The 17406-nt window shown below is 35.6% G+C and overlaps 1 protein-coding gene across 2 annotated transcripts in view; it reads right to left on the bottom strand.

The window, feature by feature from the left end:
- The window catches only part of DPYD (dihydropyrimidine dehydrogenase), an 841965-nt gene that overhangs the window by 468106 nt on the left and 356453 nt on the right, over positions 1 to 17406 (bottom strand). For both annotated transcript variants that reach the window (XM_031002041.3, XM_055373871.2), the window contains one exon: positions 810 to 994. In XM_031002041.3, the coding sequence (XP_030857901.3) occupies positions 810 to 994 (185 nt within the window). The remainder of the gene's footprint in view (positions 1 to 809; positions 995 to 17406) is intronic.

Genomic DNA, 17406 nt, shown 5'->3' with positions numbered 1-17406 from the left:
AAAAAATTAAATTAAATTAAAAAAATAAAAATTACAACTGAAATTCATCAAATGTTTCTTTCCTTTCCACTTAGGTGCATAGAATTTGGAAAACAGATAGGACCTTATCTGGTCCAAATGAACAGATGAAACCATTTTTTGGACTATGTAAGATTATAATTAATGTAGATTCTAGTATATGTCCTATAATATTGTATACCATCAGATTTGATAAGTGTATGATCTATGTATTTAAGCCAATAATAAATATTTTGAACACATCAGGACTAATGACTTCACAGTACTCAAATGGTAGGAATGCATGATAAATTTTCTTTCTTTTTTTTTTTTTTTGAGACAAGGTCTCTCTCTGTTGTCCAGGTTGAAGTGCAAGTAGCACGATCATGGCTTACTGCAGCCTTGACCTCCTCAGCTCAAGAGATCCTCCCACCTCAGCCTCCCAAGAAGCTCGTACCACAGGCGTGTGCCACCATGCCCATCTAATTTTTTATTTTTTGTAGAGATGGGATATTCCTATGTTGCCCAGGCTGATCTTGAACACCGGGCTCAAGCATCCTCCCGCTTCAGCCTCCAAAATTGCTGGGATTATAGGCATTAGGTGGCATGCCCGCCTGGCCCAATTTTTAATCAACTAAACAGTTCTACTACCTAGTCTACATTTTAAAATTTTTATCCAAGTATGTACGTGACATATTGTATATATGCTTATTATATACCAAGTAGAAATGCTCTTATAGATGAGTATCAAAAATAAATGAAGCACTTATCCATTGGAAAAGAATTAAGTGGAAATGATGGCAAATGCCTACCTGTACGTATTTGTGAATGTACCAAGAAGCTTGCTTTCCATCATTCACCGATTCCACCGTAGTGTTAGCCAAACCAACGACATCGCCACCTGCAAATACCCATGCTTCACTAGTTTGCATAGTTTCTGGATCTACTTCTGGGAGACCCCATCTGTTAAATTTTATAGGACTCAAGGCTTCTTTTACTGAAAAAACAAGTGAAAAACAATAGACAATCACTAGTCAACAACAATTCCATAACAATAATTTTAAAATTAAGAAAAATTATGGTTTAATTATTGTTCCAGGGATTCAAACAACTGTTTTTAGTAAACTATAAAAATGAAAAGCTAATGAAATATTGGAGTTAACAACACATTTGAAGTGCACTGACTTAACTTTACACCTCACATACAGAAATTAAAGACCACAGATTTGGTCAATGTTTCAGAGCGGACATTTATGTCTGCGAAGTATGGATCTATAAAGAAGGAAAGTACAACCTTTTAAATACGTACAAAATACATTTTTCTAAAACTTTATTCATAGACATCATTTTTACAAATCTGTTACTACTTATATTATCCCCAACTTGCTCATGTGTGTCACTTTTGAAAGTTACATCATGAATTCAGGTCAATGGCTAATCTCCCTTTTACAACAAAACATTTTATAAAGCAAAATGAGAGAACATATATAACATTTTCATTAAATTATTTGCACTTACTATTAAGCAATTTAATGGATCTAGTATACGGTTACATTTAGCCAGCAATTTCTGCTTTGTTTTGTTAAAAGCAACAAATGCAAACATTACCATTAATTCCTTGTGGAAATTGCTCTGTAAAGTAGTTTTGCAATCATTTGCTAAATATGCTGCATTCTAATGAATCTAAAAGAGTCATGGAAGAGGAATGAGGTTGTGTTTCTTTAAGAAAAATAACGAACATTTTGAAAGCATAATCCTGACATTTGGAAGAGATCAATGGATGCAATTTAGAGAAAGGGTTGAGTAAGAGAAGAAATGAAGAAAGGTGGACAACACCCTATTTGATAGAGTAAACTGAGTAAGCCAGTGTTTAGGATAAAATGTTCTCTCCAGGTAACGTCATAATTTTTAAGCACAGCATCTCAGACAGACTAAGGGCCTTATTCTTTACTCCAACTCCAAAGAGAAAATATTAGTAACAACTTAAACTAAAGGAAGAGAGCTTGGGAGATTTTGGAACGGAAAAGTTAGTTGTTGAATTGATTTATGAATCAAGTATAACACAAAATAGCCAAATACAAAAAATGTTATTTTTGACACCTAAAACCAGTTTCTTCTGAGTAAAATAGAGGAAAAAAATAGAAATAAAATAAACACTGGTATATATTTGTAGCTTTCTACTTAAAGAATGTTAGAGTTGTAGAAAATTATTGAGGGGTTACTGTTGATTGTGTTTTTCCCACAAGATCATAGGTTCCATGAGAACAGGAATTTGTCCACACTGCTTGCCTGTGTTCCACAGAGCACACTACAGTTCTTGGAGCAGAGGACACTCAATTGGATTGATGGATGAATGAATGAATGAGTAGATGGGTCAATGCTATCATACTCAGGTTTTTATTTTAAAATCTTCTACTGTTTCTATTTGTTTTTTCGTCTTTCATTGAGAGGAAAATTAAATATTCATGTAATTATTTTCAAAGCAGAAAGGCATTTTAAGGAAATTTTTCTAATGTTTTTAAAGGTCACATGAAAACAGATCTTTATCATTTGTTCCCTATTGCATAACAGATCATCACTACCATCTGTTGACAGTTACCTGAGTTGCAAGAAAGTCAATAGTGAGTATGGCTCATCAATTCAACCTATTTTAATAATGGCAACTGTAACACATCATCATTGAATGATATATGTAATGAGCTTTATAAATAGTGGCAAGGGGTAAAAATGAATTCTGTTCTATCAGAAATGACCTTATGTTTCCAAAACTTTGGCCTACAAGAGATCTGAAATAAAGATAATTAATAAAAAGATGAGAAATTCAAAATTTTATCACTAGGAGATCAAAGCATTGTTTTTTACATTTATCTCATGTTTCACAGCAATATCCTTGACATTTAAGTACAGATTTCATTCTATGCTTGAGCAAGGTAGGAATAATTCCTTAGTTATCTCTGAGTCCCACAACATAAATTAGAGTCAAAGACATGTTTACAGTCGGCCCTCCATATCTGTGGGTTCCACATCTGAGGATTCAATCAACTGTGCATTGAAAATATTTGGGAAAAAAATAGAATGTTTATGTCTGTACTGAACGTGTACATACTTTTTCTTTCCATTATTCCCTAAACAATATAGTATATCAACTATATATACAGCATATACATTGTATTAGATATACCATAAGTAATCCAAAGATGATTTAAAGTATATGGAAGGATATGTGTAGATTATATGCAAATAATACACTATTTTCTATAACAGACTTAAGAGCACAGATGGATTTTGGTATCCATGGGGGATCCTGGAACCAAGCCCCCCTAGATGTGAAGGGATAACTTTATCGTGAAGTTACTGAAGCTTAAGTAGGGTCCCTCACTTGCATGGGACTCTTTCAAAGCCCTGTGCCTAATTTCAAATCTATGAATTTTTCTTTTCTTAAAGAAGAGCTCTCAAATTGTATACAATTCAGGCCTCATAAAATTTGAATCTTCACTTGAGCACAGTGAATTGTACACAGGAGGTGCTGAATAAATGCTTCACAAATTAAATTGAAGTTCTTGAAGAATGTGCTTTACCATATTTTAGGATGCAAAAAATATACATAGAACAATTCCCTTTAACACTCCACCTGTCACAAACTCGGTCAATAAGTAGTCAGGAAATGTTACTCTGAGTTTAATAAGTAACTTTATATTTCTTAAAATATTTAGCACCAACATCATAAGCCACCCTAGGGGCATTTATTTGTGAATTCAAAAGCACTCTTCTGCTCATGGGCATTTCTATTGTATATGCATTGTGTTATTATGTATCCTTAAACATTCATAATACTCATGTATACTTTTAAAAATAAGCTTTATTTCCTTAATATTTGATTTATTTATTCTGTGAAGTCTTAAACCTGAATATCAACTGTTTTAATTATTTTATCATTTGTAATATCCAGCTAACCTCATTAAAAATCAAACAATTCTTTGATACTCTATTCTAAAAAAGAAAAAGGATTTTCTTTCATATTAAAAATCATCTCAGTCTCCTTTTGAAAATTAACTACCAAATTTCCTCCTGCTCATTTTGGAGACCTTCAAGTTTAACATGTTCCTAATTTCATTCCAGAAATAAAAAGAAAAAGCTGAGAGATCACACAGCTGGTTATGAGTTACTAACATCAATCAAAATAGAGACCATCTGTATATATTTTAATACCCAATATTTGGCTCATCAAATATCTACAAAAAGATCACTAAGAAAGTAGAACATGGACAACATTTATAAATATAAGCAATGCTACAGTGGGTCAGAAATATTTCTTTCAGTAGCCCTAAGCACCAAGAATGACTGTATCACAACTGGAACATCAAATGGTTAGGATCATTTCCTTGTACATGTAGTAGACTCTAAGCACATGTAATATTCATATATAATATGAATTTTTTGATTCATACTATATATGAATTTACTGAAACTTTGTTAAATCTGGAGCTAAATACCTTTCCTAATTTCAACAATTCTTTTAAAATACAGCCATTATTTTAATTATTTAATCATTTTGTTAAGCTTAGAACTCAAATCAAGGATTCAGTGAAAAAATCCACGTGCATGTTATTCATAATTTCTCAGAAAGGAATTCATTTATTTAGCTGCTCCTTATGAGGAAGACTATCATCCTCATCATTGTAACTGTTCTTCTATGAACTCCTCAGAGCTCTTTTACATCTCTGCTGATAGATTTAACTTGGAATACAATAAAAATAAAACTCAGAAGCAAATCTTCTGTTCTGTCTTCACCCAGCTTGGAAGGAGTGAAAGCATAAGTGAATGAAAAATGTATATTTACATTTGCAAACCAAATAACTGCTTGCCATTTCCTCTGAAGTGTTAAATGAATATTAATAGAAGGATTGTATTATTCCTTTCTTGTTTATAAAACGGGGGGGATTTTCTGTTATGTTCATGCACAGTTTTCTCAGATTTTCCATGAGATTGCATCTTGATGGAGACTGTGGCATATGTCCCAGGAGCTCCATAGTTGAACAGAAAAAGAACTTGAAAAAGAATCCCAAAACATGCTTATTCACAGTCTATATTATTCTGCAATTGGAAGAGAAATTTGTTAAATGATATGGTGCCTGGAATTTTATGCAGTCTTTATAAAGAATGAAAACGTCCTTAATTCATACCAAACATTCAAGATTTATGTTAATTTTCTGCTTTAATTACTACTATGTTCAAATGAGCTTATTTAAAAAACAAAGACACTCTGAGGTAGCTTTATAACAAGAAACGGTTTTGAAATTGGAACTTTTAGTCAATTTAATGCTATGCATGAAATGATTTTTTATACAGACTTAATGGTATTGTGACACACAAGTTCTTCAATAAGCCACAGCTTAAAATTGCAGAAACTGTCCCTCAGGGACACATCACTAGCAGATGCAGATTGCCAAGGTCAATTAAACTGATGTAGCTGTGCTGTCACATATGTAAAAGAGAAACCCACAAGCATATGACAAGTATATTTCTCAGTTTTTATAAAAAGATGTCAAGAATGTTATATTTTAGTACACAAATATAAATTAGTTCTCCATAAACAATAAAACAATACAACAGATATCATAATGAAGAAGGATTATTAGTATTCTTTGGAGAGTTTGATGTGTTATAAAACAACGGGGGGAATAAAAACTTTCAACATTTACAATAAAATGATACCTTGAAAACATAGATGAATTCATCTATGTCCTTGTTGTTTAATTTTACATAACCTATTACCCACTAGGACCAAATCACAATGAAACTTAAAGGTGAGCTGAGGCAGTAATCTCAGTAATTCGGCGCTGAAAGCAAAATCTCAGCAAGATCAAAATAAATTCTAATTACAAGGCCAGGATATCAGAGTTCTGTTTAAATAGAATAACCTGGGGTAAGGAAGGGCCAGAACCAGAGAATGCCTCCAACTAAGAATATCAAGTTTGGATGGCTTGAGCTTTGTCTTCACATCTCCCTTCCACTTCTCAGTACTTTAATCAGTATGCTCTCCACAATGAAGATTCATCGTTTTCCTTCTGCCAGTCTCTCGGAAGGTAACCTTGATTCTGTACCTTCCTGCTCCTCCAGGTCCTCAAATACTGTCTCTTACTCTTTTTAGTATATTGTATGTGTCATTTTCTCCTCTCGTCTCCAATTTGAAAAAAACTTTGTTTTTGACATGGTTATCTTCTCTCACTGCCATTCTTATATCTTCCTTTACCCTATTTCTCAGTCATATACTTGGACTGCTTACTTGTCTCACCACCAAATTATTCCTTGAATGAAAGTATGGTCTCCACGGTCACCAAATTCTGTGACCTTAGTCTTCAGCTCTTTTGCCTTTCTGTAGCATCCAACAGTTGAATGGCATTAATTTTGATCTTCTTTGATTTGCAGAATGCTCCTCTACCCTGGCTCTGCTTATCTTTAAACTGTCCTTCTTGGGCTCTAGCCCCTCTTCACCTCTTCATTTTCCTCTTCTCAGCTCTCAAATATTCAGTCCACTGCACTTTCTCTGTCAGAAATCATAGTCATTTAGGGCCTTCAATTTCATCTCTATAAAGATGGCCTCGAACTCTCCCTTGAGTTCTTCCTTTTATTCTGGAACTTCTGGATGCCTGTTTAAGATTATAACCTGTATGCTCTAATGTCCCTTCCAAATCATCACATCCAAAACTCAGTTCACAAGCTTCCTCTGGGCCTTCCCACCTCATGATTTATTATTGGTGACCTTACTCTTTCATTTCCTCCACTCATTGTGAACACGTCTTACCTTTGCTTCACTCCACAAACCTTCTATAGACTTGACTCCTTTCTCTTGCCCCCACTGTCAGGAGAAGGCCTTGTCCCACAGTTCACAGAGAATATAAAAGCTATCACATGGGAACTCTCTTGTCTTCCCATCAGCAAAACTACAAACCTACTGGATCTATACCTTCCCTCTCTCTCTCTTCCTTTTTAATACCACTAAGGAACTCTCCCTCCTATCAGAAGCCAGTCTCTCCACATGGGCCCAAGAATCCTCTCCTCTGACCTGGTAGGAATTTTGCCCCTGACACTAAATCCACTCTCTTCTCTATTACCAGCCACTCTCTACAAATTAGAGGTTTCCCATATGTAGGTACATACACGTACAGTAGTACCTCCCAATTTAAAACCATTCCACATCTGCATTTGACTCCAAAGCTTCACTAAAACTCTTTTCACTGATATGATTAATTGGTTCCAGGTCGCCAAGTCTACTGATTCTTCTCAGTGATCATCTTGCTTCAGAGCCTGAAATAGGGTGAGGTGAGTGAGGCAGACAAAGAACAAAATTTAAGGAGGTCCTTACTCTCAGGGTCATGCAAAGGCAAAGTTGTTGGACAGGCACCTAATGTGCCTCCCCCTTGTTGTGCTCCTTGATTTCTCAGCAAAATTCAACAGATAACCACTTCTTCCTCATGAAAGTCTTTTAGCCTGGCTTCTGTGACATCATACTTTCCGCTTTCCACCTGTCCTCATGATGCATTTTTAATAGTCATTGCTGCTTTTTTCTATCCCCTTTTTCTTTTTTTTATTTTATTATTTTTTTTCTTTTTTTTAATTATACTTTAAGTTTTAGGGTACATGTGCACATTGTGCAGGTTAGTTACATATGTATACATGTGCCATGCTGGTGCGCTGCACCCACTAACTCGTCATCTAGCATTAGATATATCTCCCAATGCTATCCCTCCCCCCTCCGCCCACCCCACAACAGTTCCCAGAGTGTGATATTCCCCTTCCTGTGTCCATGTGATCTCATTGTTCAATTCCCACCTATGAGTGAGAATATGCGGTGTTTGGTTTTTTGTTCTTGCGATAGTTTACTGAGAATGATGATTTCCAATTTCATCCATGTCCCTACAAAAGACGTGAACTCATCATTTTTTATGGCTGCATAGTATTCCATGGTGTATATGTGCCACATTTTCTTAATCCAGTCTATCATTGTTGGACATTTGGGTTGGTTCCAAGTCTTTGCTATCGTGAATAATGTCGCAATAAACATACGTGAGCATGTGTCTTTATAGCAGCATGATTTATAGTCCTTTGGGTATATACCCAGTAATAGGATGGCTGGGTCAAATGGTATTTCCAGTTCTAGATCCCTGAGGAATCGCCACACTGACTTCCACAATGGTTGAACTAGTTTACAGTCCCACCAACAGTGTAAAAGTGTTCCTATTTCTCCACATCCTCTCCAGCACCTGTTGTTTCCTGACTTTTTAATGATTGCCATTCTAACTGGTGTGAGATGGTATCTCATTGTGGTTTTGATTTGCATTTCTCTGATGGCCAGTGATGATGAGCATTTTTTCATGTGTTTTTTGGCTGCATAAATGTCTTCTTTTGAGAAGTGTCTGTTCATGTCCTTCGCCCACTTTTTGATGGGGCTGTTTGTTTTTTTCTTGTAAATTTGTTTGAGTTCGTTGTAGATTCTGGATATTAGCCCTTTGTCAGATGAGTAGGTTGCAAAAATTTTCTATTCCCTTTTTCTTTTCTTTTCTTTTTTTTTGAGGAGTCTCACTCTGCCGCCCAGTCTGGAGTGCAGTGGCATGACCTCCGCTCACTGTAACCTCCACCTACTAGGTTCAAGTGATCAAGTGATTCTCGTGCTTCAGCCTCCCAAGTAGCTGGGATTACAGGTGCTTGTCACCACGCTCAGCTATTTTTTGTATTTTTAGTAGAGATGGGGTTTCAGCAGGTTGGCCAGGCTGGTCTCAAACTCCTGACGTCAAGTGATTTACCAGCCTCGGCCTCCCAAAGTGCTGGAATTACAGGCATGAGCCATCGCATCTGGTCCCATTCCCTTCTTCAAAACTAAAAATAGAGCTTACAAATCTTAGTATAATCCATGAATCTTGTTTCCAAATATCTCAACATCCAGTCAGTTAACATGTTGTGCCAATCCATCCAATGAAAATTTTATCCTAGTTACTTCTTACATTCCATTAACATCACTGTCAACTAAAGAAGAATGTTAGAAAAAATAATGAATCGGCACTTATGGATCTCTAGTACATGGCAGGCATACTGCTGGATATTTCCATAGAATATCTTATTAGATCACAAAAGAACCCTTGAAGGTGGATATTATCATCCTCAATAAAGCCAAGAGGTGGCAGAGGCAGTATTTGAATCCAATTATTTCATCTCCAAAGTCCTGCTGCTTCTGACTTTGGGTGTGGGGGCAAGAGAAAGCCAGAATAAATAGACTCTCCACAGTCTCATAAAATTCAGCATTGGGGATCATGGGAATAACTAAAACGAAGACAGGAACAGCAAAGAATTCTAGTCTTGGCTAGCTTCGCAGATTCAGCCTTGAGAGCATCCTTTTCAATGAAACCTTTTTTCCCCCCTTTCTAGTGAATTAACCACTAACAACTTTGTTACACTAGGCACTATGTGACTTTATTTCAAGTATTTGTTTTACCTCTACTACTCCTAAGTTCAGATAACTTATTTAAGTCAGCTACTTCCCCCCAGCATCTAGCATATAATTGGCATATAAGGGGAATCTAGTATATGTTTTTTGGTCAAAAAATGTAGTATTTGTCCATTCCATTTATTTAGCATTCATATTATTCTGTCTTAGTTATTTTTCTTGTAGATCTTATTTTCACAATTAGAGAGTCAGTTCATCGTGTGGAGGAAAAGTATTTCTACACTGACAAACATACTGACTAGGGAAGAATGGGCACATAGTGAATTTCTTTTGATCAATTTAAATATTTGATTTTCCTACTGCTATGGTTAGATAATTTTCAGTTTGAATATGCTAGTAGAATTCAGTCAGGGTAAAGTACAGATCTGATCTTCTCCCTCACCCTGTTCAGGATAAACTTAGGCTCCCCAAGTTGAATGGAAAAGATGGATGTCAATAAGAGCCTATAGCAACTCCTTTTGTGTTATTTGTATTCTATTGGAAGTTTCATTTCCACTTCCTAAACTGACCAACAAACCAATTCAGAATTAAAATAGTCCAAGCACTTCACCTTGATCTGCTTATGTCTCTTAAATAATTCTATCTATTTAAGACGCTGAACTCCTTGAACGCTGGATTTCATTTTACCTGGAAGAGATCTCCTCCAGGAGGTCAGTGTCCTTGAAGTAAATACATGGGAATTGTTTTCAAATTCTCTGTTGGATTCCCAAATGCTGTACTTTGATTTGCTTATTTATATTCAATGATACCATCTCTTTAAGACTGCAAACTGCTTGAAGGAATAGATCATCCTTTAATCTGGTTTGGACCATAATCATTATAATTCTATGCACATTTGGGTGTTTAATATTTCTTGATAATTATGAGACAGTGAAAAAATAGGGTATTGAAATATTTTTTGTATACTTCTCAGCAAACAAAATTTTTTAAATGCTGAATTATGTCATCAAATGATATAAACAATTACTGAAAGGGGTTAAGAAAAATGTTTCATATAAAATTCTCATTTGCTGCATTTAACGGAAAAATAAAAACAAATAGGAAACCAGTAGTAAATTATACTACTTGTGAAAACAATATTATTAAAATATAAGTGAACACTGAAAAATATTTTAATTAACAAAATAAATCAAATGGAAAAGATTCCCTAAATAGAGCTTTAAAAGTAAGTCTATGTGTGTCTGACTGCCATGACTAATTATGTATCCATGTAATGTGTGTTCAATTTGGGCTTATTTAAATAGCAGAAATGCTCATTAGCTGCAGTATATCTGTGAAGCTTCAGTAAACAGTTTAATGGTTTTTATGTTTAACCAATTTCATAAGTTCCTGTAATTTTAGCTTTAGCAGCTCATTAATGTTATTTTTTGATATCCATCTTACGGCTTTTTTTTTTCCTTGTCAATCGTCAGTAGGCACACTTCAATGCAAACTTAAAACACACAGTAGAATTTTGTTTAAACAATTTTAGTACATAAGTAAATGTGTAATTCAAAAGTATAGTTTATTTATATAGAGAACTAGCTGTATTATCATGCACTCAAGAAATATCAACATTGGCAAAGGCTATATCTAATGGGGATAAAACTGATAATAATGGAAAACATTTATTGAGCGCTTTCATCAGCATGTAGCTGGCTCTGGGCTAGGCACTGTATATACTATCTCTTTGGATCCTCACAAAATAGGTATATCTCAATTTTATAGTTGAGGAATGTGAGACTGAGATAAGTTACCAAGGTCACACCCTTAGGATTTAAACCTCACTAGAAATCAACTACATATGTAGTTGGAAAATGCCTGAAAAATCCACAGAAGCATTTGGAGATACACACCTAGACCTCAGATGAAGGCACTGCAACTTGGGATCAAATAAATCACAAGCCTGGGTAAAGTTGCCAAAGAAAGAGTGCAAAAACAGGTGACAATAGAATCATCCACTTATTTTTAAAGTGTCAGCAAGCATAACCTGAAGTAAAGCTAGAGAATAGTTCCTCAGAGTTACATGAGAATCAAAATATTTCTAAGCCACACAAGCCAAGTAAAGAGGTAAATTCAACAAGTATCAAATACAAAAGAAATATAATGTAGGTAAATAGATTGATGACGTGGAGGTCAATGAACCGTAAAAAGACGACACTTGCAGTTAAACGGTAAAGGCAAAAAACAGAATTCTGAAGTTATGGACAAAGTATCTGGCAAAGACATAACATAGTGTATACAAGCTATTCTTCCCAGGTGTTTGATAATTTTTAATAGGAAAAAAAGCAAGGCATTACCTTGCCTTCATTCATTCAATTAGCAAAAAAAAAAAAATGTTTTTGGTCTCTCATGTATTACATCCTGCTGCAGGCACCGTAGTAAACCACAGATAATAGACCCATCCTTGTGTGTTGTAAATTTAATCTGGCAGAAGATAAAAAATGAAAAGTAAATAAGCAAGTGAACTATATGATAGTGAAAATGGTTATGAATAGGGTTACATGAAAGAGACTAGTACAAAATGAGGGATGTGAGAAGCAGAAGGGGTGCTTTAGATCATAGCAATTATGGAGGGTCAGAGAGCGCCTCTTTGATGAGATGACATCAGAGCTAAAACATAAAGGATAAGAATGAACCAGTCACGTGATGACTTAGAGGCAGATTATTCCAAGAAGCGGGAACAGTGGCAAGGGTGTTAAGGATGAGATGCAGTTATAGCACGTGAGGAGTAGAAGCAAGGTTTTATGTGGGTGAAGGAAAGCAAGTGAGACAAGAGAGGAAGTCTGAGAAATAGGCAGGGGCCAAATCAAGGAATGTGTTAGAAACTGTGGTAAGAAGTTTATTACAATAAAATAGGACAGCATTGGTAGCTTTAGAACAAAAAAAAAAAGAAATTAAATAATCTCTGTTTAGAAGCTCATTCTGGTAGGATTATATGGAAGTGAGAGTAGAAGCAGGATGACCAGCCTTAGGAAACCATTCTCAATGCAAAGAGAAAGCGTCCAGCGTCTGACCATTCCCTGAACAGAAGGAGGGCTGGCTGGCCTTCATGACACCTCACAAATACAACACTTTCACATGATTTTGCCCTTACTGTTAATTTTCAGTACAGACATTTAGAATAAGTCACTTCATTCTTTTCATTCAACCATTTATTCATCTCTTCACTCACTCATCCATTTGGTGAATATTTATTGAGTTAAGGACTGTGCTGGATCTTTGGGTTAAAATATAAATAAAGTACCCTGCAGTGGTACTGTCAATATACTTCAGAATATGTAAGATATACAGAGTGAAATAGAAGAGCAAGAATCAAAAAGGAGAAGCATATTTAACTACATGGTCCCTATATGTGTGTAGCAAACATATTTAATCTACGTGCCTCTTTAGATTTCCAGTACCACAATTCTGGAATAAAATTCACATAGCTAAACACTAAAAACATTTCATGAATTAGCAATGATATGTTTTTCCACCCTTACTCTATTATTTCTCATATACCTTATAATCTAGACAAAGAAACTCCCCCATGTATTCATCCAGCCTGTTTACTATAACTGGAATGTGCTTTCAATCCCTGTCTCTGTTCTCCTAATTCCTACCCAATCCTCAACTATTATAAATGTCACTGCCTCCACAAAACCTTTTAATTCTTGTTGCTGCAAGTCATCTCTCTACCCTGTATGTTACACCAGAAATTTATGTTTCTCCTGAGTCACTTTCTACCTAAAGGTAACTTTATTTGCATGCATCTTTCCTCCTTTAATAGACTGCAAGCTCCTGCAGATGGGGACAATGTATTCATTTTTGTGAACTTTAGAGAACCTAAAAGAATCTTGTATAATTAATACAAAACACATATAATAAATACAGAATGAAAGAATGGGAAGTAACATCCCACAAGTATGTAGGAGGGCAGATTAGTAGGATGTCAAAATTAAATTGAAGCATTTGGTTTTAATCCCACCATCAGGGAAGAATAGTTTTAGATTCCAAAGTATGAGAGTAATGTGATGAGACTGGTGATGTAAAGTTCATTTGGCAACAGTATGCAAATATAGGGAGAAACACTGGGTCATGTTAAACCAAACGAATTGTAAATACACTTTGAGGAGGGCTTGGAAAATCACTGGATATTTGGCAAACACTTACTATGCAACATGCTTGCCATTCTTTCACATATTTGTATGGAAAAAATGGTCAGGTAAGCCTTGAAAACACTTTAAAGAGCTTTAGAATTACAAAATATAACAAATATCGTTGTTAAAGAGGAAAAAAAATAGCACTGGTTAGCATTAATCCACATACTGTTAGGCAGGATCCCCAAATGGATGTTAACATTAATACTGGTTTCCTCCTCCAACAATGGCAGTATATTACATTTGAATTGAGTAGCTTCCATATTTTGGGAGTAGATATTGAATAAGATTTAATGTAATTTTCTAATTTATACAATAGCATATATGCAGATCAATGTCTTATTTTTTTGAGACGGAGTCTCACTCTGTTGCCCAGGCCAGAGTGCAGTGGCATGATCTTGGCTCGCTGCAACCTCTGCCTCCTGGGTTCAAGTGATTCTCCTGCCTCAGCCCCCCCAAGTAGCTGGGATTACAGATGTGCGCCATTACACCTGGCTAATTTTTGTTTTTTCAGTAGAGACAGGGTTTCACCATGTCAGCCAGCTGGTCTCAATCTCCTGACCTCAAGTGATCCACCTGCCTCAGCCGCCCAAAGTGCTGGGATTACAGGCGTGAGCCACAATGCCCGGCCAAATATCTAATTTAACCAGAGTATTTTAGATAGGGATGTTGTCCTATTTCTTTGTGCTTTGAGTCAAGAACACAAACACAAAGTAATTAACAATAATAATCTCATTCTGCAATACAAAATACATATAATTAAGAACCTTACTATACTCTATATTATCATTTTATAGTTTAATTAAATCTTACATCTTGATTTTACATCTCACAGCGGCTTAGTTTAACATTTCACCAGCATGTTAGGTTTCAGAATAACCTTTCACTATACTATAAGCTAACTAGTTTTTAAAATAAAAATATTATAGGCTGTGGTCAATAAAGCTCAGTTTATTTATTACACTCACCGTATCTATTACATTAAATACATCTATTACACTCACTGTGTGTTCAAAACCATTGGCTATGTTTTATGATTTCTGTTCTCTGAAACAATTACGTTATTTTTTTCCATTTTCTACCTTCTTTCCCTAACAAAACTTGTTACATGCCACTGCTCTACTTCTTGTATGTAATCTTTAATTTGATGGAAAACTACTGATTTATCCACTGTCTCCCTGTAAGAATGCATATGATATCAACCAGTAGTGAAACCTGGAAAATAAAGATAAGGAAAGGCTCTGAGCAGAGCTATTCACTGGGGAAACAAACCTATTCCTATGCAGTTATTAGAGGGAAGTAAAATAATTACAGAAATACCATGTTGTGCTTCAAATGGATATCTAAGGCAGTTGTAAGTGATGTGGTGTTGATTCCCAATCACTTTCAACACTGTTATCAGTTTCACCTCCCTCCTCATCACCTCCACCCTTTCAAAATAATTCCAAAGAAAACCTGTGCAAGGATTCCATTAGTTTGGATAGTTATTCTGCAGAAATGCCAGTACTTACACTAGATTCCACCACTTCATCCTCACCCTGCACAACATATTTCGTTAACAGAAAGATGATAAATCTTTCAACCAAGCAAAAATACTTCTGATAATCAGAACAATTTTTGAAACATGTACAGTGTTTCAGTTAGGTTCCTGAAAATTCTTCTTGCCCAAAATATAATTAAAAGCAAAGCACTGTACAAAGAAGGCAAAAATAGTTCATTTTCATCATCTGGCAATCGGTACACAGGATCTATCAATGTTATTATTCAGGCATTTTAAAACAACATGGCAGCACATGAGGAATCACGTGTATTATTAAAAAGCGAACAGGTGGTAGAGAGAGTACCATGGAACAAAACTGTCCCTTGATGTCATAACCTCCTTAAAATATTTACCATCAGGAAATCAACAGTAACAAAAGCTGACTTTTTTTCTCTTCATATTATGGAATATGACAGGCTTCTGGATTTCCAGAATCAATGCCACATATACTCTATAATCACACTCTTAAGAAGCTGTTATTTAAATGATAGGCTACAACACCTTTCACTAATTAATTAAATCAATGAACAGCTCCTGCTGTAGGCATTAAGGTATAGTAGTGAAAAGATAGGAAGATGATGTGTACTAATTCCCAATGTCTGTTTCCAGTCATTCTCTATTTCCTTAGTTCTAGTCCCCTGCTTCAGTTGTTCAATAGCAAATCCAAATTCAACACACCACCATTTCACTCAGATCTCTTCTATCTGTGAGTTCTGTCAGCACTATAAACACCTGTTTACCTCCCAGCTAGCTACCCCACATCCAATCTCTTTATCAAGCAGATAACCAAATCCTGACTATTCTACTTAAGAAATATATCTTGATTCCAAATTTTCTCCTGTATTTCCACTTCCTCTAACTTAGTCACGGTAACTACTGAAAAAAATATTTTAATCCTTTAACTTGTCTTTCTTAATTCCAGGCCGTCTTTCCCAAAATTACTGACACTGTGTAGTTCCACACTCCTGATGTTGCCTTCCATGTAAAGAAACAATCATTTGTATAACATTCAGGGTGTCGCATTGTACCTTTCTTGCCTCTCTCCAAAACACTAAAATAGAATCCAAATTAGTGAATCTGGAAGAAGAAATGAGGCATATATAATCCACCCTGGTCAAACCTATAACTTGAGAGCTGCCCATCTGAACATAGGTTCTCAGTCGCCCCTTATACTGAAAATGTTACTGGGTCAGCTTCTCATAACGGCATTTACTGTGTGGGATCATACCCTGTGACTGAATAACTCTACCTAATTCAGGCACCAAATGTTAGAAAATGCATTTGCCCACTAACATGAACCATCTCAAAATGTGGTTGCTTATTTTCTAACCCCCAACTATTTGAAGATTATTACAAATGGTGCAAAATCCAAGCAGAGAGAAGGAAGCTCTAACACCTGCTAGAATTACCTCATTCAAGACAAAGAGCTCTTCCTTATTTAAACCTCCTCATTTGTCACCTGCATGTCTACAGCATAAAATTCAAAATCCCTACTTTAGCATATAATCCTTTGACTCCACATATATTTTAGCCATATTTCCTGCCATCTTATCCCTACCTGCTCCCTACCCTTATGTAACCACACACCATCTGGTCCAGCAAAACAGAATGCCTCCCCGTTGTCTGGGCATATGAGGTCATTTTGTCGGCCCATACTTTTGTATATGATGTTCTCTGTAACAGGAAAACTCCTACTCAAGCTCTAAAACCCATTCCAAATGTGATCTCAAATTAGCACACTGTGTTGCTATATATGTATTTACATGTCTATTTCTCTCATTAGCCTATAGGTCCCTGAAGGGCAATGACTCTTTTACTTGTGTTTGTATTCCTAGTGCCTGAGCAGTACCTGGAACACAGTTGTGCATCAAGAAATGTTCATTGCATGGTGAATAATGAGAGAATGAATAGTAGAAATCATAAAATAAAAAGTTCTATTTAGAAATACAAATGAAAAATTCAGACCTTCATTTACGAAGATGAGAACATGCATGAAGTAAGTAGGCTGATGACAACTTTCTAAAGACATATATTTTTTACAGCTTTTTAAAATGACTGTAAAATGACTATTTAATCTAACAGTGTGGTGTTGAGCAAATTGCATAATCTCCCTGTGGCTTCCCTCCCTTCCACCCCCGTTCCACCTGGAAACTCCTACACATCACTCAGACTTCAATTTACAACCCACTTCCTCTAGGAAGCTTCCCTGAATGCTTAGACTCTGTTCTGTGCTTCCTCGGGAATCT

The sequence above is a fragment of the Gorilla gorilla genome, chromosome 1, assembly GCF_029281585.2.
Source record: "Gorilla gorilla gorilla isolate KB3781 chromosome 1, NHGRI_mGorGor1-v2.1_pri, whole genome shotgun sequence".
Taxonomy (NCBI): Eukaryota; Metazoa; Chordata; class Mammalia; order Primates; family Hominidae; genus Gorilla; species Gorilla gorilla.
The sequence above is the reverse complement of the archived record's forward strand: the minus strand, read 5'-3'. Positions and strand labels throughout refer to the sequence as shown.